The 26,581-nt window shown below is 41.9% G+C and overlaps 2 protein-coding genes across 2 annotated transcripts; both read right to left on the reverse strand.

The window, feature by feature from the left end:
• Nucleotides 1-3,261: 3,261 nt before the first annotated feature.
• On the reverse strand, nt 3,262-13,209 carry LOC306941971 (GTPase IMAP family member 7-like; the record flags this gene model as incomplete). The annotated part of the gene is made up of 2 exons (XM_079527615.1): nt 13,122-13,209; nt 3,262-3,962 (listed from the first exon to the last, which is right to left on the reverse strand). The coding sequence occupies exons 1-2, from the start codon at nt 13,141-13,143 to the stop codon at nt 3,262-3,264; spliced, it is 723 nt and encodes a 240-aa protein (XP_079383741.1). The 5' UTR covers nt 13,144-13,209.
• Nucleotides 11,669-12,838, reverse strand: LOC306942642 (GTPase IMAP family member 9-like; the record flags this gene model as incomplete). The annotated part of the gene is made up of 2 exons (XM_079528650.1): nt 11,669-12,639; nt 12,802-12,838. 2 exons carry the CDS (start codon nt 12,836-12,838, stop codon nt 11,669-11,671), a joined length of 1,008 nt encoding a protein of 335 aa, XP_079384776.1.
• Nucleotides 13,210-26,581: the final 13,372 nt, after the last annotated feature.

Genomic DNA, 26,581 nt, shown 5'->3' on the forward strand with positions numbered 1-26,581 from the left:
TAGTCGATGAAATCAACACTGCTGACAACGCGTTGCGAGCTTGTACATCTGCTATTTTCATTAGTTTGGGCCCCAGCCAGCGAGATTTCTCTCGAGGGAAGCTAAACATTTTTTGGGAACGACTGATCTTGATGAAACTATATTTGACAGCGAGACATTACCACTGTCGCTGCAGTTGACTTGACACCCATTGTGGCTTCTATTGATTATATGCACACGGCTGCCATCTTGCCAGCAAGGTGCTACCTAGGTGCAACTTCCCATAGAGAGCCCATTCATCCAAACAGAAAAGTCCTATTTAATTGTTTTAAATAACGTCAAACTCACCAACATTGCAGCTGTACAAAAAGCTTGAATTATCGTCTTACTATCTGCAAAGTGTTTGATAAAAGTTCACCGTAGACATGTTATGAGCTACTTCCTGTCAAGAAATTCCTTGCAGATGATTATTTTTATTTTGTCAGAGTTTGGAAGCGCTCATTATCAGTAAAGCAACCTCCTGCTGCCTCCTGCATTATGTGCAAATTCTAAACAGGTGGTACACATGGGCTGTTGAGTGATGGTCAACGAGCACTTCCAAACTCCAGCACTTAGAAAAAAATCATCTGCAAGGAATTTCTTGACAGGGAGTAGCTCATAAAATGTCTACAGTGGATTTTTATTAAACAAACACATTGCAGATAGAGAGAGGATAATTCAAGCTTTCCGTACAGCTGCAATGTTGGTGAGTTTGACGTTATTTAATACAATTATATATGACTGTTCTGTTTGGATGAATGGGCTGTCTATGGGAAGTTGCACCTAGGTAGCACCTTGCTGGCAAGATGGCAGCCACGTGCATATCATCATTCTATAGTATTTTGATCTCTTGCCTTAATTTATTTGAAAGCATTATCCCAGCATGCCTTTACATATACATTAGGTGTTAATTTGGCAAAAATGGGGTCTTTGCATTCATTCATGCCAATGAAACTAGTTGTGATGCTCTGTTGGAGAATTAGCTATTTGTGTTAACTATATATATTTATTAAACCATGAGCCATTACTGTCTCCAGTGCCTGTTATGTACAGTATATGACGTCATTTAATTTGCCTTTGAATCTTTGCTTTTGAATGCCAAATGTTGTATTCCATTTCAGCTTGTAGTTTGTACAGTATGCGTAGGCCCTACTGTAGGCAATGACTAGCAAAAGGATACAATCAAAACATTAATATCTTAATCCACATGAAACCCAAATGCTTCATTATCAGCCATAATATCGGATTGACCTTGGCCTGTAGAGTTGTCTCGCAATTTTCCCATTATGCTAGTTGTATCATGTCTCAAATGCACACTAATTAAGCCATCTGCTGCTGGCGTTTCACGAGTAAATGTTTAAAATGTCCTGTTTTATTTTATTTATTATAATACACTGGCGTTTCAAAACAAAATGCAATGTTACAACTTTGTCAGTTTAGACAGTTTTTGGTTTAGACTAGTCATTGGTTAGACCAGTCATTAGTCATACAACTACAACCTATCTCAAACCCTCACCCTAAACCTAACCTCCCATGGGGCAGCACACCTAACCCTAACCTTAACCCATGTCGAACCAATGACTAGTCTAAACAAGTATGCTTCCAATTTGTAGCGTGTGTGTGGGGGGGGGGGGGGGGGGGGGGGGGGGGGGGGGGCGAGTTTATGCCAACAGCTAGCCGCAATTATAGAGTTAAGAAATAGGCTCCTCACACTACAAGGCAGTTACATGGTCACATTGTGACACTGTGAAATAATGTATTTCCTGTCCTGGTATGAGTATTGAAAGAAAATTAAACATACTGGGGAATAACAAGGGAATATATTGGTTAAACTACAGTATGGTTGAATATTTAACCCTGAAATGTAGTGTACGGAAAATATAATATATTGTGTTTTGTGTAGTTGAACTATGGTCATACGTTTTCTGTGGACAAAATGACAAAGTTTGATCACAGGGGGAAAAAGCATGTGAGCAATAGTTACAGGAATAGAGACACACGGGGACTACAAATCTCACGCCCCCAAATGAGACGGCGTCCCCAATTCAGGTCCGTTTCAGGTCCGCTGTACTGCAGCTGTCAATGCAATCCCTATGAGAGGCATCATAAAATACCCGAATTTCACTGGTCCATTACTGAGGCTGTAGTGATTTTTGTTGTGTTCTAATAATGCTATATAGAGTCTGGAACTACACCCCCCGAAATCCGGGTAAGGAAGCTGCTATTTCCGTTCACGGAAATATATTTTAAAATATTTTTACATTTTATTCTTTTTCCCCTTTCTGCTAAGCAACAAGCTATATATGCTTTAGATGTTTTCTATTTATATTAGGATAGATTTGCGCGACTGTAAAGACAAAACGGAAGTGGGGAGGAGGCTCAACTTCCGCTTTATATTTTACCCATGATGGCTTTTCCATTGCTCCATGACGGAAGCATTCGGAAATTGCGAGAGGCGACAGTCTGGCAATGCGAGACTATCCTTATCTGGACTACCACTTATTCTTGGCCTCTGAGCTCGATGGCGAGCTTGGAAGCTGTAGTGGTGTGGAATAACAAACACAACAGGTGTTGCTGGCTGCGCTCCTCGTGCTGATTGCAATAGTGTTGAATGTCTCACTGGGTCATGATGACTATAGTGATTGTGACATTTAAATTGTGTTGTTGCCCTTTTGTTATAAACACCATGCAGTGTTCACCAAGCCAAGTAACACTTTTAACTACATCTTTAAGGGGGAAAAAACAGTCACACTGTACAATATGTCTGTCCCATTTAAGTTTAATTAAGAAAACACATACAGCTGTAGCCTTAAGGCCTATTCATAGTCTGGATTCCAGACTAAAGGCTCATACATAGTCTGGATTTTCGGTGGTGAGGTGACCACCGAACTACAACATGACGTCACGAGCCGCGGTGAAGAGCAAACCACCGTCACCGCTCCAGCCCTTCTCTCTGTTTTTACTCACCACTGCTCAAGGTTATTTCAGCTCCGGTGGTCAGCTCACCATCGGAGCGGTGGTCACCTCACCACCGAAAATCCAGACTATGAATAGGCCTTATGTATGAGCCTTTAGTGTATATCAATGAAGTCACTGAAACAAACGGTAATAATCGCAATTGGAATAATTGTAGGCTACCAAGCATTTGGTATTGAGTTGCATACAAAACAAAACGATTTGTTATATTGGGTTTGCTAAAGTGAAAGTACAATTCCTATCATGGGACATCACAATAGACCAGGTTTATTGTATACGGCATTTCTCTTTATGGATCTGTCGCCTTGAAGAGTCTTTTGAAAGCCTCTTCTTTTCCTTTCTGCTGTCCTTTTTTGCCTGTCTGAACATCGTTTTGGTGTAGTGCCCTCCGCCGTTCTCCATGACCATTTGATCCACCTTGCGAAGGAGTTGACCGATCTGCGACGGCTCTTTCGCCTCATTGCTGAGAACGTGGTACCGGCCGTGACATCTCCAAATGATTTCGTTCAGCGCGTCACTCTTGGAGATGAACTCCTCAATTGTCTTCCCCTTCAGCCTCTCTCCGTGGGTGAAAAGCAGCATTGTGCATTGGCCCGACTCCTTACCGAACGTGGCCTGAATCACCTCGACTGTGTCTCTTTCCTCCTGCGTGAACCTCCCCAGTTGGATCACCACCAAGAAGGCGTGTGGGCCGGGAGCAGACAGAGAGACGCACGTCTCGATCCGTCTCAGCACCTCGTCTTGGTTCAGATCTCTGTCAAACAGGCCCGGGGTGTCTATGACGGAGACTTTGCGTCCGTCAACCTCTCCGTCGGCCTTCTTGCATTCCTTCGTTTTGGCGGCCGGGGATAGCTCGGATAAAAAAGCTTCCCTGCCCAGGATGGTATTTCCAGAGGCGCTCTTCCCCGCTCCTGTCTTCCCAACTAGAATGATACGAAGTTCATTGGCTCTTTTCAGCTTTCTGGATCCTGTAAAGATGAAAAGGGATGAGTTGACAGTTTCTCCTGTTTTTAACCACTTTCTAACACCCCAATAATTGAGCAGTTGAGACGAATAACAGTCAAAGTCCGTAATTTATTCTGACCCCTCCCCGAAATGGCCTAGCTGTCCTGACCCCTTATCCATCATTTATACATTTGTGTGTGTGTGTGTGTGTGTGTGTGTGTGTGCATGTGTGTGTGTGTGTGTGCGTGCGTGCGTGCGCGTCATTCTATCATTGCATAATGCAGTACGGAAGGAAGACTACAAACGGAACGAGGAGATGGAACACTGTAGAATGCAACTTCTGTCTCACATCTATTACTGGATCTACAGAGAGTTGGTAATAATGGCCAATGCAGTGGTTCTAAAACGTTTCAATTTCAAGGACCCCCATCACTCTATAGTCTCTAGGATTTGTACACTATCTGTGTTACAGACCCGTATAAGGGTCCATTTGGACCCTCTCAAGGAACCCTGAGGTTCCCTGACTGCAGGACCGCACTTTGAAAACCACTTGTCTTTAGATGTACTGTTTCTGTGGAGACTCAGACTGGCTCTGTAAGGTAATGTATGCTGCTTTACAATTTACAATGTATAGGCATTTAGCAGACGCTCTTAATCCAGAGCGATTTACATTAGGCAAGAACAAAAAGAAATGCATGGCAATACATCACATACATAAAAAGTAGTATTCATGAAACATGCGTAAGCTAAAAGTAGTATTTGCGTAAGCTAAAAACGTAACAGTGGAATCTCTATATAATGAAACTATACAGTACATATAAACTATATATAGGACTATACTATACTATACTATACTATACTATACTATACTATAAAGTGCTGAATGACTACATACAATGCAATTCTAGTGCTGTCTATACATCACATGCTATAAGTCTGTATAAAAATGCTATCCAATTCCAAGTCTACAAAACTTACAAAAGTGCTATCTTAAGGGGCTAGGGTAAGTTTGCTTTGCTGTCTTGGGTGTTTTATCCCTGGGTGAAAATGGCATGGCGTGGTCACTGCATTGTCACACTGTGCATGGCCGGTCGCTGGTCATCAGCAGTGTGTCAATCCATGCATATACGGTGCAGCGCTACTGTAGAGCGACGTGGACTTGGTTTCTGTGTTGTTTTTGGCAGCAAATTTAGATTTTAGTTTTAGTCATGGTCTCTTGAATAGTTTTCATTTAACTTTTAGTCACATTGTAGTCACCTGGAATGTCTTCGTGTTAGTCTAGTTTTAGTCGACTAAATATCATAACGTTGTAGTCGACTAAATCTACAGTTGATTTAGTGTTTTTTGGCTGGCCTTGATGCCGTCGTAATGACTGATTTTTCACTTGCTGAAAATAGACGATCTACTGTAGTATCGGCTATTTTCAGCATGCAACCAAAGTGTAAAATGACTTATACTGGATCTCTTGTCCACTAGTCCCTTCCTAACATTTTAGTCTAGTTTTTATTCGTTGATGATCATATAGCATAGTTTTCATTTAGTTTCCATTTAGTTTTCGTCAGTGGAAAAAGGTAGTCGACGGACATTCTTTTCGTCTTAGTTTTAGTCGACTGAAACAACACTGCTTGGTTTGTGTGTCCTCCTGTATTGTGACCGTCGGCCTGTTTTCTTGTTGGCTCAGTAAGTGGACATTTGCTGTACAGCACAGATCTGGCAGTAATAATAATAACAGCCCGATGGGGTGTGTGTGTTTGTGGATTTCTGCTTGTCTAGCAGAGCTCCTGTTAGTTTGATCTGCTATAGTTTTGGTGCTTTGTGCTCGACTGGCCCAACTATAATTGGCCCAACTAAATTTAGTTTTATTCATAGTCTCTTGAATAGTTTTCATTTACTTTTAGTCACATTTTAGTCACCCGGAATGTTTTAGTGTTTTAGTCTAGTTTTAGTGCGACTATATATGGTAAGACTAAAAAGGATTTTGGCGGGCCTTGATGCCGTCATAATGGCTGATTTTACACTTGCTGAAAATAGCTATTTTCAGCATGCAACCAAGTGTAAAATTACTTGTACTGGATCTCTTGTCCCTTCCTTACATTTTAGTCTAGTTTTTATATTTGTTGACAAAATCGACTACTATTTAGTCATAGTTTTAGTCATCATGGCTTAGTTTTTATTTAGTTTTTATGTTCGTTTTCGTCAGTGAAAAAAGAGAGTCGACGAACATTTTTCGTCATAGTATTAGTCGACGGAAACAACACTGCCAAATATACTACGTTTAATGGGGCTTTTTAGTTTAGATTTTTGGAACAGCCTTTAGTAACCTTCTTTTAGGGTGTCATGCCTCCCCCTCTCCTCCTCCTATGGCCTGCTGGCACCACCAGACAGCAAATAAAACCCTGAGCTTCCAGGCTACCCTCACACCAGTGTTGTTCTTGGCAGCACATTTTGGTTTTGGTTTTAGTCGTCTCTTCAATAGAGCGTCGCAGTCCCGCCCCCTCGAGAGACCCGGAAAAGAAATCCCTGTTCATTTTCCTCATAGACTTTTTAGAAAGTATTTATTTAAAGACGTTTACGCCGCGGACAAAGCCAACTCTTGTCATGACAAATCATGACAATAAACACAATGTTTTGGGCCAAACAAAGAATTAGAAAGTAGAAAAAAACGGCAGGTTACAACACTTTTGTTGTTGTTTTTCTTCTTTGTAATTATTTGTTTGGTCCAAAATATTGTGTTTGTTGTCATGATTTGTCACGACTCGAGTTGGCTTCGTAGGACGCTTAAAACGTCTTTAAATAAATACTTTTTGAAATGTCTATGGGAAAAATGCATTGGGATTCATTTCCTGGGCCTGGCGTCGTCATGAAAGGGGGTGGGACTGCGATGCTCTATAGCTTTCATTTAGTTTCAGTCACCTGGAATGTTTTAGTGTTGGTGTCTAGTTTTAGTCTACCATATATCATAAGATGCCTGTCATATAGTTTTAGTCACCGCAGCTTATAGTTTTCATTTAGTTTCCATTTAGTTTTCGTCAGTGAAAAACGGTATAGTCGACGAACATTTTTCGTCTTGGTTTTTACTTTTAGTCGACGAAATCAACACTGCCTCACACTGTTTTTGGACACTTGGGGAGACGGGGGTCATCAGTCTGTCCGTGGCAAAGAACTTTATTTATTATTATTATTTTTGTTGTTACTCTGTTATAATCATATATATGGATCATAAGACCCAAATACTGACTGTAAAGTCAGGTTTTCTTCAGAATATGCATGACACTTATAATCATATGTATGGATCATAAGACCCAAATACTGACTGTAAAGTCAGGTTTTCTTCAGAATATGCATGACACTTATTTACCATATGGCACATTAGGACTCATGTGTTCTTTATTTAGGGACCCAATACCTCTTAGAGTGTACGAAATGGAACCAAAATGGACCATAATTATTTTGCTTTCATTTCAACACTCAGACAGACCTTATGTTATGGTCATTCAGGGTTCAACTCTGTATGAGTTTCTGCATGGTAATATTATTGTCTGCTAGTTTTGTATGTCCGTGGCAAAACAAAAAAATCTATTTTGACAAAATGTCCACCACAAGCCAGCATGGCGATGAAACCCCTGCTTGGGGTCTATTCTATTCTCTTGTCCTCCAGTCCTAACCCTAAAAGCACCAATAATATGTTAATGCAGTATTCAGTCATTTTAAGGTATGCCTATTTAGTAACAAATTATGGGTTTTTTTCCCCCCATCAAAACAAAATAAATAAGGCAATATAGTACCTGTAATTACAGGCATCAATATTTAATCAATCAATTAATTTAAATACAAGGAATGTTAGCGTTTTTCATTGTATCAGAAAATGTTGACATCTCATATGAATAAGGTTTTTACCACAATTACGTCATATACTGTAGAGTGTAGACCAAACATATACCATTTAATTTGCTTTTATCATTACAAAGGGCATGACATGACACACAGGGACAATCTTTGTTCAAAAAACAGTGGATGCAGCACAGTGGCCATTGTGGGAGCCTGTATAGCACCGTCAATGTGGCAGTGTACACAGCATACACAGTGTTCATCATGATACTTATGTGTTGAGCGCCGGCACACATGCACTGTTTTACAGTTTGTGCTGAACCAACAACAAAGCTTTTATAGTAGTCATCATAGTACCCCTGGCATTGGTCATTGTGAGAACCTGGTCAATTTAAAACACTTTGTGCGCCCACGCAAAAGTGGGTGAAAAAATCACTTTCACCTAGAAAATCCATTATTTTTTTTTTAATTCAGCTGACTGTGGAGACACATGCTGGAACTTTTTACTTTGAAATGTTTTATAGTTTCTGAGTTTTTTAATTTAAACGCCCAATGCATTCTCAATGGCGAAAACACAAACTTTGGCCCTACGTATTAAAAAAAAAAAAAAACATTGTTATGACTTTTATAACTTTTTGGTTTTTTTGCGGTAATACCAAAGACGTCCACAGACGTCTTGGGCAGCTTGATTCATAATGTGTTGTATAGGGCTGTGTAAATGAGCCATTAGTCTAGCTAGCTGACCTCAGCTCCTGCAAAGTTAAAGGACCACTTCACCACTTTTCAACCTATCTTCATATAATAGGTCCTCACTAATAATCATGAAAAAATGGTACGATTTTTTTCCTACTCAGTCTGTGTCTCATAGGAGGGCTGTGGGCAGTTTAGAAACCGTCTTCCAGTGACATCATCATTAGGCAGATTTTTTTTTAAACAAGATTATTTTTACAAAAAATATTTAGATTTTCATGGAAGACGGTTTCTGAACTGCCCACATCCCTCCTATGAGACACAGACCGAGTAGAAAAAAATAATGCAGCATTTTTTCATGATTATTAGTGAGGACCTAATTATATGAAGATAGGTTGAAAAGTGGTGAAGTGGTCCTTTAATGCAGGCTTTGAAGCAACCCTGCTTTCTTGGCCGACAAGCAGTGGTGGAAGAAGTACTGATTTATTTTACTTAAGTGGAAGTATCAATATGAAATGCTAAAACTTTGGAATTCAGACTTTACTTGAGCAATGTACCATATTGGTATCAACATGCACGTGAAGTACCAAATGTAGAATGTCCCATTTCACAAGTTGTCAAAATGTATAGATTGGAATATCTTTTGAAAACTAACAGATCTACAAGCCCATGATCTACAGGTGAGCTTGTAGATGGACTGTTTTGAAATGGTCAAAAATGTATATATGGCTGAATGTGGTTGATGCATGTTTTGTAAAAACGTATCAAAATCTACAAAGTAACTATAGCAACTAACGTTTTCAAATAATTGTAGTGGAGTAAAAAGTAAAATGTTTGCCTCAGATGTTGTGGAGTAGAAGTGTACAGAAAATTGGTACCCCTGTAAAATAAAATACCTTAAAATTGTACTTAACTAGGTACAGTACTTGAGTAAATGTAGCCTACTTTCTTTACTTTACAGTGTAAAGTAACTAAGTACATTTACTCAAGTTACACCACTGCTGACCACTGTGACAGCGTTCAAACAAAGTATTAAAGCACTTACAAGGTGCTATACTGCATAGGCAACATTCAGCCACTAGATGGCAGACTACACCTGCTCTGTTGATCTGTGGTTAAGCCAACCTGAGTTTCAAAAGTCATGACCAGTCATGCCATCCTTATCAATGATAATGCATTGAAAAAAAATACAATTTTACATATATTTATTGATCTGTATATAGATTAGAATAACTGTAGATTAGTATATATTCATTATGATGACAATTATTTTTTTAAGAAAGGAAGTTCTTAACATAAAACTGAAGGAATAATAAAATCTGCGACATAATGAAAAAACATGATAAAATATAAAGTGCAGTGAGAAATAAAACAAGACAACAAAACAATACCATGTTATTTTTTTAAATAGTGGGTAGACCTGTACGGCATGCCCGTACAGGTCAGCCACCGGACTACTTGGGAACGATGCAATTTGGGAACCTAATAATATCCATTGTCATAGCACCCGTTTCAACTATCTGTCGGTGACCCACATGGAGATTTTTGGATGTAACTGACTGTGAAAAGTGGACTGGTTAAGTAATCAATTGGCAGGTGTGTGGTTGCTATGGCAATTAATTGGCTGAGGCAGAGGCTGGATCTGGGATTGCACTTTCTTGCATCATTCATCATAGACGTTTTCTGTCAATTCATAGCCTAATTTGAACCTACTGAACGTTGCTGGATTACATATTCACCAACAGCAATTAGCCCGACGCTAAACCCCACCCTAAAATGTGATTGTCCAATGCCAATCCAAGTAGTTTAGCAACTGTTGCTATGCAGGTCAAGCTTTCGCCACCTCATAGCTGTCAGTGTTATTTTGCATGGCTGTGTTGTTGAACATATACTCAACTTAACGTCAGGAAAGTTACACGACTCACCCACCCAGGTGATGGCAATAATACTAATCACCGTAGTCTTACCATGCAACATGAAAATTCCTGTCGGACGGTCGTTAAAGTTGCTACAGGCCTACTGTTTCTCCCTCTGTCATTTCCTCGTATTTCTCGTTTATTGAAATAATGTCATGTGTATTTGTCCAGTCAGTGCAAGCCTACTGAAGGCCTGGTTGACAAGATTTAGAAGTTATTTTGGAGCTCTTCCTACTGAAATGATCGATTTATTCATATGGAGAAATCCCGTCATTTAACATGCATCTCAATGGGTGAGAAGGACAGCTTGCCCCGTCTCCTCGCTGCTAACGTGACTATTGGATAAGGACGGGTTGGGGAGGGACTAATAGGCTATTTTAACAAAGACTAACCTAACAGGTTTTTGGCATGCATTTTAATTTCAAGGGATACGTTTTCTTTTTCTTTCATGTTCTTTCCAAATCAGTTTGAAACCATGTTTTTTTTAAAAAGGGTTGGAAAGCAGCACTCAAATATACTGTAGTACTGCCGAGGGGGGGGGGGGTATTCTGTGTATACAAAACAGGTTTTTAAGAATGATTACTGGAATGATTACTGGTGGAATAAGTATAAACCTTTATTTAAAGCTGTATTGCTGTACTGCATTATGTCAAACTTTTAATGACTTTTTTTTTCAGACAGCCAGCAATGGGTAAAACGCTCCCCCAAAAAAATCTAGTCTCTGTGACACATCTAGGGGCCCCAATCTGCATTCAAAGATTTTCCTAGAAGCTTTGCTATTGGTCGATTTGCCTGTCTACTTCCTGATTGGTTAGTCACAGACTGTGCTTTTCCCCCGACCAACATCTTTGAATGCAGATTGTGGCCCCTAGATGTGTCACAGAGACTACATTTTTGTGGGGAGCGTTTTACTCATTGCTGGCTGTCTGAATACCAAAAAATAAATAAAAAACAAAGTCATTAAACTTTTGACATGTTATTTCTTAAAGCAGCTTTAACCAGTAAAACACATTGGGACTGTGTCTCCTTCACTAATACATGATACAATCCATAAAGGCAAAGGGAATTTGATTAACCCATTTTGGGTGGGAACCCCTTTTGGTGTTTTAAACATTATGTTATAATGTAGCTATTGAAAAATAGCAGATCTACAAGCTCATAGCGCGCCACCGAGTGGCGCGCTACGAGCTTGTAGGTCTGCTATTTTTGAAAAATCGTGAAAATATTTATTTCAGAAAACTGGAGGATTTAGAAGATTTTTTTTTAATTTTGAGGTCAGGCCTAAATGGGTTCAATCATTGCACGCTGCATTTGTCGGAGATCGATACGCTCACTGCACCGACCGCGGCGCCGACGGCTGCTCCGACGGCCGTTCCCACCGCCATGCCTATCGGGCCTCCGCAGATTCCCAGGAGAAAGCCGATGGCGGCTCCGCCAGCTGCTGAGGCGGCGATAATGGGAGCTTTCACAAAGTCATTGGACTTTTCGGCCTGGGCCCTGGCTTTAGACTCGTACCGGTGGTGTACCACCTTCTCTTCCCTGTGAAGGGACACTCCTACGAGATTCACTCGCAGGTCTGCCAGCTCTTTTTGCCTCTGTGTCTCGGACTCCTTCAGGAGCTGGGCTTTCTCTCTTTCGATGGCGTCTTCTGCTATCCCGAACATCTCGTTGGTGTAATACGTCCCGCCGTTGTCCATGGCCATCCTGTCGATCTTGTCGAGGAGCCGGGAGGTCTGCCCGTGGTCCTTCACCTCGTTGTTGAAGACGTGGTATCGCCCGTAGCAGTTGCGGATGATCTCCCTCAGATCCTCACTTTCCGAAACGAATGCTTCGATGGTCTGCTTCTTCAGCTTGTCCCCGTGGGTGAACAGCACCATGGTGTGTTTGGCCGAGGCTTCGCCGAAAGTGGTTTGTATCATCCTGACCGTGTCCATTTCCTCCTGTGTGAACCTCCCCAGCTGAATCAGCACCAGGAAGGCGTGAGGCCCGGGGGCAGACAGGGAGACGCACATCTTGATCCTTTTCAGCACGTCTTCCTGGGACAGATTTGTGTCAAACAGGCCCGGCGTGTCTACGACGGCGACCCTCCGTCCGTCAACCTCGCCCTTGGCTTTCTTGCACACGGACGTCAGGGAAGACGGGGACAGCTCGGACTCGAAAGCCTCTCTCCCCAAGATGGTATTTCCCGCCGCACTCTTCCCTACGCCTGTCTTCCCAACCAAAACAATCCTCCGTTCATAGGACTTTGATGTCCTTCCATCATGCCCTGTCAGACAGAAATATACCCTTTGTCATAACTCATAATAGTGCGGCTGTGTCAGGAAAGAAAAGTAATGTAGCTCGCATATAGCCCCAAAAAAGGAATCTTGAGCTCAGTCGGAGAAGGTTTGGACATGTTTAATTTTGAATATAGATATGTAAAGGCAACGTTTCTGGGGGTTCCTTCTTTGTGCCAGGAAGCACATTATGTAATATGTGGCTGGACATGATTGCTGAACCTGCTGAAGGAAATGCTCCGTCTACTGTACCAATTACTATAAACACCTTTTAATGCGCCTGTTGTTAAATAATGGATGTTGATACAGTGATAATTACACTGATTATATTGGCTCACTATTCCTTTCTATATGAAATGTCTCCTCTTAAACAGTAATCATACGATAAATCAGTCTTTAGATTCATTTCTCATGAAATCACATTATTACATGAAACAAACTTATTAGTATTTTTAAATGAAGTCCAACCTACCTCCATAAAGCACACCGCTCATTTTAAACGCCTGCAGTTACTGCAAATCCACAAGTACAATGTGGAGTCTCTCTTGGAAATAACAAACACTTCTTCCTCGTACTTTTAAAATACTTTAGATTTCTTCACATGGGGCGGTTCTCCAGTTGTTGACAGAGAGGAATTCTACTTATTCAAAACTTCCCTGAACAGGTGACACGCAGTTTAGTCACACACATGTGTACACAATGAAAATAAGATCAAGGTTTTTTGTGTTTATCCTTTTAACGGATATGTACAAATGCACTACAATTTGTCAATACAAACATTGATCAATCAACCAAAACTGTGACCTTTTGTGATTTTGATGCCTCGTTCAAAATTGACACTACTTCAATACTGAAACCTTCCATATGTCATTATGTTTAGACAAAACAAATTCAGCTGCTATTAAATTTCGGTCGTACTGACCTTCATCGGGTATCATTAGACTGATTTATTGATGACATTGTATTGACCAAAATACATATACTGTAGTCTACTGTAAATTAACATATATTTGTACATGTGTGGACGTGTGTGAGCTGATGAATTTGGCTGTGCATTGGATGTATACGGTACTACCCACCAAACTATACATACTAGTTCATAATATGCAATGTTAAAATTCACCGTTGACAGAATTGGAAAGCCGTATTATTCCATGATGCACATGGAGCCACTGCAGACTGCAGTGTCATGGTCTTGATTCAGTGGCATTTCAGAAGTCAGTCAAAGGTTAGATCTGTAGGAGTGCCTGGTAGCTCAACCATTCAGTAGAGGTGTGTGTGTGTGTGTGTGTGTGTGTGTGTGTGTGTGTGTGTGTGTGTGTGTGTGTGTGTGTGTGTGTGTGTGTGTGTGTGTGTGTGTGTGTGTGTGTGTGTGTGTGTGTGTGTGTGTGTGCGTGCATGCATTGTTCTTTTGTCAGTAAAAACATCAATCACTCAACAACAATCTTGACACTTCTCTGCACGACTTCCTTCTCCAACCTGCTCGGGGGTTGGATAATCATACACCCGTAGCCTAAATATTATTGACAAATACGACGACACATTGGCAATTGATCAGCATTTTAATGCAATAGATTGATACTGTCAACAACCAAAACCGCAATCCCGCTGGGATCCTCCAGCGGTGTGAGGAGGGAGTTGATTGAAAACACAGCAGGTGCTGCTGGCTGACTGTGCAGCCTCGCCATTACGCACTAATACGCAACAAGTCCAAAAGAAACGACTAACGCCGGGGCTCCACCGGACGTGCGTGCGTGCGTGCGTGCGTGCGTGCGTGCGTGCGTGCGTCAAACGAACAGGGGCAATTTTAAAGCAGTCACGCAACGCGACGCAACGCAACACAGGCAGTGGAGCCACCCTTCATTGATTAAAAAGGGAACATTCCCTGACGGAGACGCAACGCTGACGCGCCCGGTGGAGCCCCGCCGTAACACACAAGCTCTTTAAACCTATAGCCTTTTGTCTATTTTTTTGAAAATGTCGATCTACACATTCACCATTGTAAACAACATTTAGGAAGAAAGCCCAAGTACAAGCAACTACACTTAAACAGGCCACAACCCCCAACTGATTATGCAAGCAACTTTACAGGAAAAACAAGACCAAAGTCGCTTATAATAGGTGGACCCGCCAGGGCCACATGCACTTTGAGAACCAGTGATGCAGTCAGTGTGCTTATTTCCAGTCAGTTGATCTTAACATGCTTTCACTGTCACAGTATTCCGGACATTCCGGTTTACCCTTTACGAAATATGCACGGTGGAACAAAGTAGAAGATGTTTGGTATGTTGGACGAAAGCAACAACATATTATGAACCACAATTCCTTGGTAGACAAGTTGCACATTTACTGAACTGTAGGCCTATGCAGGGCAGTGACGGAAAGTAACTAGGTACATGTACTCAAGTACTTTAGTAGCACACATTTGAGGAAGTTTTACATATTTTAAAATGTCTGTATTTCACTACTCCAATACATCTTAGAGGCAATATATTGTACTTTTACTGCACTACAATTATTAAACACATTAGTTACTTTGTAGATCTTTATTATTACAAAACATGCATTATTAACCATTTATTCCTATGGCTATTGACATGTTTTGAGCTTGTAGAACTATTTTCAAAATATGTTTATACATTTTGAACACATGTATTCATATGTACTGTAGTATAGAATGTAGTATAGCATGTACAATGTAGTATACAATGTACTGTAGTATACAATGTAGTATAGCATGTACAATGTAGTATACAATGTACTGTAGTATAGAATGTAGTATAGCATGTACAATGTAGTATACAATGTACTGTAGTATAGAATGTAGTATAGCATGTACAATGTAGTATACAATGTACTGTAGTATAGAATGTAGTATAGCATGTACAATGTAGTATACAATGTACTGTAGTATAGAATGTAGTATAGCATGTACAATGTAGTATACAATGTACTTTTGATGTGAGTTCTTGCAGGAAGGAGTTATCTGTATGACATCAGCATACAGTATTGACTGGCGTCTCCCAGAGCTCTGTACTGTACTCTGTACTGTACTAGAGGCTTCCATCTGTTTTCGCTCCACACCAGAATATAGCTGCTCTACAAGCTCACAGCGAGCTGTAATTCGCTGCGTTATGAGCTTGTATATCTGCAATATTCGCTTATGGTTGCCCCCATGATGAGACAGCAACAGAGCACATTACTGACCGTATTAGTATCGGTGTGGTGTGGTGTGTTCCACATGCAGTGAGCGTGTGTGTGTGTGTGTGTGTGTGTGTGTGTGTGTGTGTGTGTGTGTGTGTGTGTGTGTGTGTGTGTGTGTGTGTGTGTGTGTGTGTGTGTGTGTGTGTGTGTGTGTGTGTGTGTGTGTGTGTGTGTGTGTGTGTGTGTGTGTTCAGCACAGTTCATTTGGTCTCACTCCATGTCTCGCTGCTTCACACTCCCTCTAGGTTCTATAGAAGTGTGAGGCTGCAGCTATAGAGAAGAAAACCGTGTTTAGAGACCCAGCATGACAGCTAACATATAAACATGCAACATGACCTATATTGTTGATGTCGGGAGGAAACCTCATAACTCCATTTTTGAGGTTTTTGATTTATTTTGCATAAATCAGTGCTATTGAACACCATTTACGTCTGTGTGTTGTATCACAAATATTGAACCAATGGAAAGTAGTGAAACGCTTTGGACAAAACCTCTTAACTCCATTGGACCCTCAAACTGTCTGCTAAAACAGCTAACTCCACCACCTCTCCCCCTCTCATGCAAGTAATTGAGAATATATAAAGTCACACCACCAACATCGAAGAGGCAGTATTGCTTTGTTTTCAAAATATAAGGTTTTCCTAAATTCCTGAAAATTGTATATATTTTGGAGTTGGGTGGTTTCTTCCCGACAGCAGAGATATGCTACACAACCACAATGTTGCACATAGACATACAACACCTACATACAAATCCCCATGAAAAGCAACACTATAGGCCCTGGCACATTCAAAGTGTCAGAAGCCCCAGTCCAAATGCACTCATTCAGGGACAATGCTGACCGTGTGGTTGCCCTGCTGCGCATGATATGTTTGTGCTGAAGCCAAATTGGCATTTGATGCGTGGCACAGCTGAGCACCATAAACACACTACTTACCCAACAGGTCCCAACAGGGTTCAAGAGAACTTTGTCATTGGTCAGACTTTTCAGAATGCATGTGAGAACGGAGAGAAGATAGCAGTATAGAGCCCTGCACTGCATACGCGCTCACTCTCACTGTCTCAGTGTGATACACCCGTCACATACTGTACACGTTTTGTAGTTATAATAGCCACCAGTGCCACCAGCAAAGTGCTTTCTCACATACTAGATTATAGAGACACATCAGCATGGCAGGCAGTAGAGAATAAACCAAACTGGCTATAGGATGAGAAATGACGTCATATGTGCTCACACACAGCAGGGGGGGAAGGGAAACATCACAGAACAACCAAGGGGGAAACTCTGATAAGGAAGGCGACCCAGGCATGGCACGCTCTATGCACAAAGCGTCACAGATTCTGATATAGCCTATATGTTGGTTTGTTTACTGTTGAGTGAGAAAACAATGTTGCACATTAGGCGAATCATCGGGGGGCCCCAAAACCAATGTTATATCGGGAACTCAGCAAAGGTGATCTGTCATCAATACAATGCCGACAATATGGTGCATCCATCCTTCATGTATTCATGAATGAATAATGAATTTATTTGTTTATTTGTTTCAAATGATTAATTTGTTCGTTCATGTCATTCATTCATTCATTCATTCATTCATTCATTCATTCATTACTACTACTACTATACAGCAGCTGAATCCATTTAATGAGCCTAGGCCCAAAACCGCATATCTCTCAGATAAATACATTTATTTTTCACCATTTTTATTTTACAATAATGAATACAATTTCTCTTTTGCTTAGTTTTTTCAAGCACTATAGGAAGAAGGAAGTACATGTTTCACCCTCTACAGCATATTGTGCCCTACTCCTCACAATTGCCCCCATAGGCTACACTTGTTTTTCTCATATTCATCTAATTTTATTTTCAAATATCTTTTTAACATTGTAATTCATATTATTACCAGCATTTTCAATTTCCCTTGATAGCTTTTCCCTCGGTTCATTTTCCTCCTGTTTCTTTCTGAATTGACTTTGTTTTGCATTTAGGCCTATACTTTTCTTTTTCAGGGTCTCCCACCATTCACTATAGCAAGTGGTTCCCAAACTTGTTCATACCAAGGAAAGGACGCCCAAATTGACACTTATTAGCCCACGGACCCCCAATATGAAAAATATGCCAGGGTCTAGCAGTGATTCTCAACCCGTTTCATTTCAAGGACCCCAAGTCTGACATGCATTACGGACCCCCATGTAATGGAATTTCTATCTCTGGGACCCCCAATTTATATTGTAAAATCAATGTTAATTTAACTCTGACAGTGTACAAATGGAACCATGACCCGTTAGTGGGTCCATTTGGTTCCATATGTGTACACTATCAGAGTTACAGATGGGTGGGGGGCTTTTATTTTGTATTTAATTTGAATTATGAAATTGTAAAGTATATTGCAATCCAATTCAAGTGAGATTTGAGTTTAGTTATTGTATATTTAGTTGTATTATGGTTAAAACATTGAGAGCTTCTTCTCTGTCTGCACTGTAAACAAGGCCTGCTGTGTTGTGAGGTAGCTGTGGAAAGCCTGATCCAGTCTACAGCCCTGCATGGACAGTGACTAGTCTCTGCCTGCCTGCCTGCCTGCCTGCCTGCCTGCCCGCCCTCTCTCTCTTTTGGGGGGGCTGGGTACCAAGAAATTACACCAAATTGCGCATCACACGGCCGAGGGGGGCCCTGAAATACAAAGGAACGTGATTATAATCTCATTTAGGCCTACCGCAAGCAGGCAGGCAGGCAGGCAGGCACGCAGGCGCACGCACTCACACACGCACCTTCCTAATTTTGTATAGCCTACATAATGTGCTGTCATTTTATCATATATCATGCAACACAACAAGCAGAGTTGCCAAAATATTAATATTACATTTTACAGTTTCAAATTGATTGATATTTGATATTTTCCCCTTGCCAACTTGTATAGTTCCTGCATACGCTACTGGCGTGTCACTACAATGTTTTAATAGCATGTTAGTAACAGCACGTCCCTAGCAGGACTTTTACATTCTTGTTGTATAGTTTTAAGCAGACTCATGACATGTTTCAAGATGCTCCACTGTTTGTGTTCATACTGTCTCTATAGTAAAGTGTCACTACCTGCACTAACCGTGCAGCCAAACATCCAGATGAACATGAAGAGACCACACGCTGCTCGAGCTGTGAAGATCAGAACACAAGATAAGTCTTCCATTAGACTGGTAGAGCACGCACACACACACACACACACACACACACACACACACACACACACACACACACGCACGCGCACACGATGCACCACAGCAGAGGCAGTAACTGTCAGCACTTCCTGTACGGTTTATTTTAGGGTTTTTTTCTTCAGGTTTTTTGAAAACAGGTTTGTGATGAGACAGCAACAGAGCACATTACTGACCGTATTAGTATCGGTGTGGTGTGGTGTGTTCCACATGCAGTGAGCGTGCGTGCGTGTGCGTGTGCGTGTGCGTGTGTGTGTGTGTGTGTGTGTGTGTGTTCAGCACAGTTCATTTGGTCTCACTCCATGTCTCGCTGCTTCACACTCCCTCTAGGTTCTATAGAAGTGTGAGGCTGCAGCTATAGAGAAGAAAACAGTGTTTAGAGACCCAGCATGACAGCTAACATATAAACATGCAACATGACCTATATTGTTGATGTCGGGAGGAAACCTCATAACTCAATTTTTGAGGTTTTTGATTTATTTTGCATAAATCAGTGCTATTGAACACCATTTACGTCTGTGTGTTGTATCACAAATATTGGAACCAATGGAAAGTAGTAAAAACGCTTTGGACAAAACCTCTTAACTCCATTGGACCCTCAAACTGTCTGCTAAAACAGCTAACTCCACCACCTCTCCCCCTCTCATGCAAGTAATTGAGAATATATAAAGTCACACCACCAACATCGAAGAGGCAGTATTGCTTTGTTTTCAAAATATAAGGTTTTCTTAAATTCCTGAAAATTGTATATATTTTGGAGTTGGGTGGTTTCTTCCCGACAGCAGAGATATGCTACACAACCACAATGTTGCACATAGACATACAACACCTACATACAAATCCCCATGAAAATCAACACTATAGGCCCTGGCACATTCAAAGTGTCAGAAGCCCCAGTCCAAATGCACTCATTCAGGGACAATGCTGACCGTGTGGTTGCCCTGCTGCGCATGATATGTTTGTGCTGAAGCCAAATTGGCATTTGATGCGTGGCACAGCTGAGCACCATAAACACACTACTTACCCAACAGGTCCCAACAGGGTTCAAGAGAACTTTGTCATTGGTCAGACTTTTCAGAATGCATGTGAGAACGGAGAGAAGAGAGCAGTATAGAGTCCTGTACTGCATACACGCTCACTCTCGCTGTCTCAGTGTGATACACCCGTCACATACTGTACACGTTTTGTAGTTATAATAGCCACCAGTGCCACCAGCAAAGTGCTTTCTCAGTCTCACATACTAGATTATAGAGACACATCAGCATGGCAGGCAGTAGAGAATAAACCAAACTGGCTATAGGATGAGAAATGACGTCATATGTGCTCACACACAGCAGGGGGGAAGGGAAACATCACAGAACAACCAAGGGGGAAACTCTGATAAGGAAGGCGACTCAGGCATGGCACGCTCTATGCACAAAGCGTCACAGATTCTGATATAGCCTATATGTTGGTTTGTTTACTGTTGAGTGAGAAAACAATGTTGCACATTAGGCGAATCATCAGGGGACCCCAAAACCAATGTTATATCGGGAACTCAGCAAAGGTGATCTGTCATCAATACAATGCCGACAATATGGTGTATCCATTCTTCATGTATTCATGAATGAATAATTAATTAATTTGTTTATTTGTTTCAAATGATTAATTTGTTCGTTCATGTCATTCATTCATTCATTCATTCATTGATGTCCCCCACCCTTGAGTGGGTGGGGGACATTGGTCACACATTGGACATTGGTTCTGACTGGCAGGCTCAGAAACGGTTATCTCCATTTGAAAGTGCACAGTTTGCACTTTTAGGACAGCCCCTAAGCACGCTGTTAGTGAACACACACACACACACACACACACACAGTCACACACACACACACAGTCACACACACACACACACACACACACTGGAACCATTAGGTCTGTCGTGAGATTTTGGTTGACGATTGTTAGCATTTAGATTAATGATTTGATTGTGTTTTGTGGCATGGAATACAATTCATAAACATCTAAATAATTTTTCTGTTTGCTCATTTAGCCTATTTAAACAAAAAAAGCTTTACAGATAACTTAAATATAGGCCTACGTTATGCACACATAAGTGACTGAACTGGTGCAAATCATCAATATAATAATAACTTTATTTATACAGCACCTTTTCAAAAACAAGTTTACAAAGTGCTTCACAGTAACAATAAAAACAACAATAAAAGATACAGTGACAATCAAAAAGAATGTATAAACAGTGCAACAGTTTATAAAAAGGCTGTGCGTTTTTAGAATAGATTTAAAAGAGGACACATGAATTTGCCCCCGCGAAATGTGTTAGTGTAGTTAACAGTTAATTTCCCTCTCTGAAATCTGAAAATATCTTGCATGCAGATTTATTTAAATATTTCACACATCCCCGCACTGGCAAAAGGTTCAAAATTAAATCCTTCATCAATTGTAACTCTACACATGTGGTATACTTATTGAAATGCCCATGTGGTTTGGCCTATGTCGACCAAACTAAACGACCTCTAAAAATCAGAATTGGGGAACACAAAACTGCAATACGCACTGGCAACCTAGAATATGCCATGCATGGCTAGGCACTACATACAAGCCAACCATGTCTCCCCAGCATCATTACGCTTCTGGGGTATAGAAAAGATCTCTGCCTCTTCACGAGGTGGAGACATTATCAAGAAAGTGCTATGCAGAGAGGCCCACTGGATTCATACTCTTAAAGAACACATTGGAACCCATGGGCAGGGCCGGATCTACCATATGGGCACTTTGGGCACGTGCCCAGGGGCCCTTGGGCTCCAGGGGCCCCTCAAAAAAAATGTTTTTTTTTTAGCTCCACAGAAGATTTTCCTGCTAATCCGAATTAAATAAATGGTGTCTAAAAAGATTAGTGTTTTATTGTTGGTGAGAAGGGCAGCTGAAAAGTGCAATTGTGTGTAAAGCAGCAACAATGCGCTAGATTGGCTGTCACTCTGGGGGGGGGGGGTAGGTGACCGGAAATAGGCCAATATAACGGCATAAAAACTGCCCCAAAACGGCTCCGAAACAGCAAAAATGTTGCGCGCGCGTGAAGGGGGGCCCTTCGAGCTTCAGTGCCCAGGGGCCCTCAGAGGTGTTAATCCGGCCCAGCCCATGGGCCTAAATGAGGAACTGAAACTGTCCTGCTTCCTCTAATTTTCCCTCAAGTGTCACCACCAGACCACCACTCAGACTGCTTCTGCTCTACACTGCTGCTGTGCTTCCCCCCCCCCCCCCCCCCCCCCCGCCTCTCTAAAAAAGCACTATTATGACAGTAGCCTGCTTGATGTTACTTCCTACTATAAATGTGCCACTTATCTGCGTGTCTGCGTGCGTGCGTGTACGGTTGTAATGCACGTAACTCGAGAACCGTTTGCCCCACCGACTTCAAAAGTCGGTGAGCTGTGTCCTATTTCATTTCTAAATTAACTCAAATTAATCAAATATATAATATGCACACATTTTACAGAACAAAAATACAGGATGAAAAGCCCTAAATAGCCCCAATAAACCCTTTGCGATCACTGCGACGCGAATAATTTAAATTAGTTGCAATGTTTTGAGTGGAGCAGCAGCAGTGAGGATGATCCCCTGATCTGTTGAGTGGTCAAATATCCAATCTGAACCCTCCGATCATCTTGAAACATGTTGGATCACACAGTACTACTGTATGGAACAGTGCAGCTTCCGGGACTGAGAGAAAAACAGATGCAAGAGTGCAAGGGAGGGGAGACCGCAATGCCGCCAGCCCCGCTGATCTGTCTCTCTCTGACACACACACACACACACACACACACACACACACACACACACACACACACACCAGCCAGGCTGTCTGTCTGACACTGAGGGAAGAGGACAGAGGGATAGACACTGAGTAGAGGGCTTATACAGAGGAGAGAGGGTATAGACTACTAGACTGTATCGCCATTGTGTTGGTGATATATGGACCCTGAGTCTGAAATAAAGATTGAATAACAAATGTCTTGCCTGTAATGACAAACCAGAGGCTATGTTCATTGGAGATTGACAGTAATGTTAGTAATAGTAAATAACTATAAATTGGTTTTGGAAAAAAGCGTTTAAATGGAAACTGGGTTTCTAACCGCAGGATGTGGTTAGAGACATCATTTCTCATACATCTGCTGTGTAGCATGTGGGTTTTCCACTCCCCAAGCACAGCTGGAAGTGAAGATGTTATCTTCTGATCTAGAATGAGTGTGTTGGCCTAAAAATAAAAATAAGATCCTATAGATAAAGGCCAATGCACACCTCATAAGGTTGTTGACTGCAGGTGCGTAGGACAAAAGTGCATTTATTAAAAGGGAATCTTTGAAAAGCAGAAAAGCACACTGTCGGAAACATGGCAAAAGTGTTGTTCTTTACTCCGTCCTGATGAAGGTCTGACGACCGAAACGTCGTTTAATAAGGAGCAACAAACAATGTGTCAAAAGTGGAACAACTATCCATACATGCTTCAAATTAGACACACGCGTTCCTCCACTCCACCACGGGGAGTGCAGTGCCCGGCCTTGAGTCGGTCTGACCCACAGTTGTCCAGAACCACCACAAAAGGCCTCTGCCCAGGCTCTGGACACGGCCCCCGCCTATGCAGGCTCTGGACAGGGCCCAAATTAGCCAATTGATCACACCTGATCACCCCTGCATGGATCTTCACTTTTTTCTTATCAGAGTTCTATTAAAAGTTGAGAATAGTTTAACATTTTCAGAAATGTGCTTATTATGTATAATGCTTTTTTATCATCTGTCCAATCAGGTGTGTCTCTCTGTGGCGCGCTGTCAGCGGAAGCAGCCACACTCACACTGTACCACCTCCCTCCTCCTCCACTGGGCTCACAAAAACACTATCAACCTGAATTACCTCAAATTCACAATCCACTTTTCTTAAAGGCATTTATTTATTTTGGAATTTCACTAGGGGATACCGGTAGTCCCCTGAGTTGCAACAACTCGTTTTCAAGGGGGGCGTGAATTAATACATGAATTAATAAGTGAGCTCTGTTTGATTGATTGATTGATTGAAGAATTTATTAACAGTTTGCAGAATTACAGTACATTTCAAGCACAAACCCAATACAAAGGCTGTTAACTGTGAGTGGACGACCCAATTAAGCATTACACTTGTTTCCAATAGGGTCCACCATGTTCAAATCATCAAAACATTTAGAGACGTACAAATAGACACTTCTATAGACAGAACAGGAATTCATCATAAAGGAGGTAAAAAGGGAAAAGAAACATATACAGTGAGGGAAAAAAAGGGGTGGGCGGTGGGGGGGATTCACGTTCAGCTCCGTTAATTTGTTTGTTTTCCTTGGAGGAGCTGCGTTGGGTCCCCAAGTCGACTCCGTGGCCGTACCTTGAGTTGGCTGTGTGGCCGTGACCGTCTCTTGTGTTGTCCTTGCGATGGGTCCCCAAGTCGGCTCAGTGGCCATACCTTGAGTTGGCTGTGTGGCCGCGACCGTCTCTTGTGTTGTCCTTGCGTTCGTGTTTGAGGGATTCCTATTTTACAGGGGCCAGTTTCGAATTGCAGCCGTCCGTAGGTGCCCTTTGAGAGCGGTTTTGAAAGAGTCAAGGGATTCGCATGTCTTAATGACAGTTGGTAGGGCGTTCCACATTTTGGTGGCATAGGAGCGAAAATAATTTAGTCCCTTGTTTGTGCCGAATCTGGGTTGTACATGGTTCGTTGCACTCCCTCTGGTGTTGTGGGTGTGGACTTCGTTAACATTTAGGAAGTATCTAGACAGGTACATGGGTATCTTGGTGGTGTATCGAATCTTGTGGACCAGACCCATTGCAAGATGCTGTACTCTGTCGTCGACCCTAAGCCATTCCAGCCTGTCGAAGTGGGCAGGGGTGAGGTGGGTTCGGGGGGCTAGGTCAAGTAGGAGCCTGACCAGTTTGTTTTGGGAAGTCTGGAGCCTGGTTTTAAGGGCCTTTGAGGTGCTGTGGTACCAGGAGGTGCATGCATAGTCAAAGAAACCCTGTACAAGGGCTCCTGTTAGGGTCTTCAAGGTGTTTTTGTTGACCAGTGAGGAGATCCTGTAAAGGAATCTTGTTCTATGGTTGACCTTTTTGATTACGTTGGTGTCCATTTTATCACCGGAAAGATTAGCCTCCAGGATGGAACCTAGGTAGGTAATTTCATCTTTACGTGTGATAACCTTGTCACCCACTCTAACCAAGAAGCCATTTGCCTTGCTGAGATTACTATTAGAGCCAAAGAGAATGGATTCAGTTTTTCCCAGGTGTAAAGATAGTTTGTTATCAGCGAGCCAGGTGCAGATTCTACCGAGTTCAGAGCTGAGGGCCTTTTCAACCTGCAGTTTGTTCCTGTCCGAGACTAGCAGTGCCGAGTCATCTGCGAACAGGAACAAGTTGCAGTCACAAGCTGAAGTCATGTCGTTAACATATATTAGGAACAGTAAAGGTCCTAGTATGCTCCCTTGTGGAACGCCACAGCTCACTGGGAGGGGGTGGGACAGTATTCCATTCACCTCCACCATCTGTTCTCTCCCCTCCAGGTAGGATTGCATCCAGCTCACTGATATATCTATCGAAACCAATTGCCTTTAGCTTGTTAACCAGTATGGAGTGGTTCACGGTGTCAAAAGCCTTTTGGAGGTCCAGCATGACCATGCCGCAGTATTTGCCAGCATCCACCTCATGTTTGATGTGGTCGCTCAAATAGAGAAGGCATGTGTCAGTGGAGTGGGACGTTCTGAAGCCAGATTGGAACTCGTACATTAATTTATTAGTGGCAAGATACTTTTCAACCTGTTCATAGACTATTTTTTCCATCACTTTCGAGATGGAGCTAAGAATAGAAATAGGGCGGTAGTTGCCGGGGTCTAATTTACTCCCTTTCTTGTGCAAGGGGGTTACTTTGGCCAGTTTGAAATCTTGGGGGACCTGTCCCTGTTTGATGGAGAGGTTTACTATGTGGGTGATGATTGGAGCTATATAGAGATGGCTGAGTCTCTGAGAAATTTGGAGGGAATATTGTCATGGCCTGTGGCCTTGTGGGGTTGGAGGGCACTCAGTTTCTTAATTACCTCATCAGTTGTTACCATAACTAGTTTAAAATCGTCTTTACAAACACCTAGGTTTCTGTAGAAGGTTGTAATGTGCTCTACACCAAAGAGCCCAGAGTGGGAGGGCAGTTTGTTAACCAGAGTTGTTGCTATGTTTGTAAAGAAGATATTCAAGTAGTTGGCCACATGACAAGGTTGTCAGTGATGAGAGTGTTGTCCGATTTGATGTTTATGTTTGAAAACCTGGTTTTTAGTTTCTGACCGTAGCCTAGTTTATTGTTTAGTAGCTTCCAGAGCTCATGAGGATTGTTTTTGTTTTCCTGTGCTTTATCATTGATGAAGTTACATTTAGCTGATTTGGTCATGGCAGTTACACTGTTTCTTAGCTTGATTCGTTGGGTATTTAGGTTGTTCAAACGAGCTTGGCGAACACTGTCGA

The sequence above is a fragment of the Electrona antarctica genome (genome assembly GCF_951216825.1).
Source record: "Electrona antarctica genome assembly, chromosome: 18".
Classification (NCBI taxonomy): domain Eukaryota; kingdom Metazoa; phylum Chordata; class Actinopteri; order Myctophiformes; family Myctophidae; genus Electrona; species Electrona antarctica.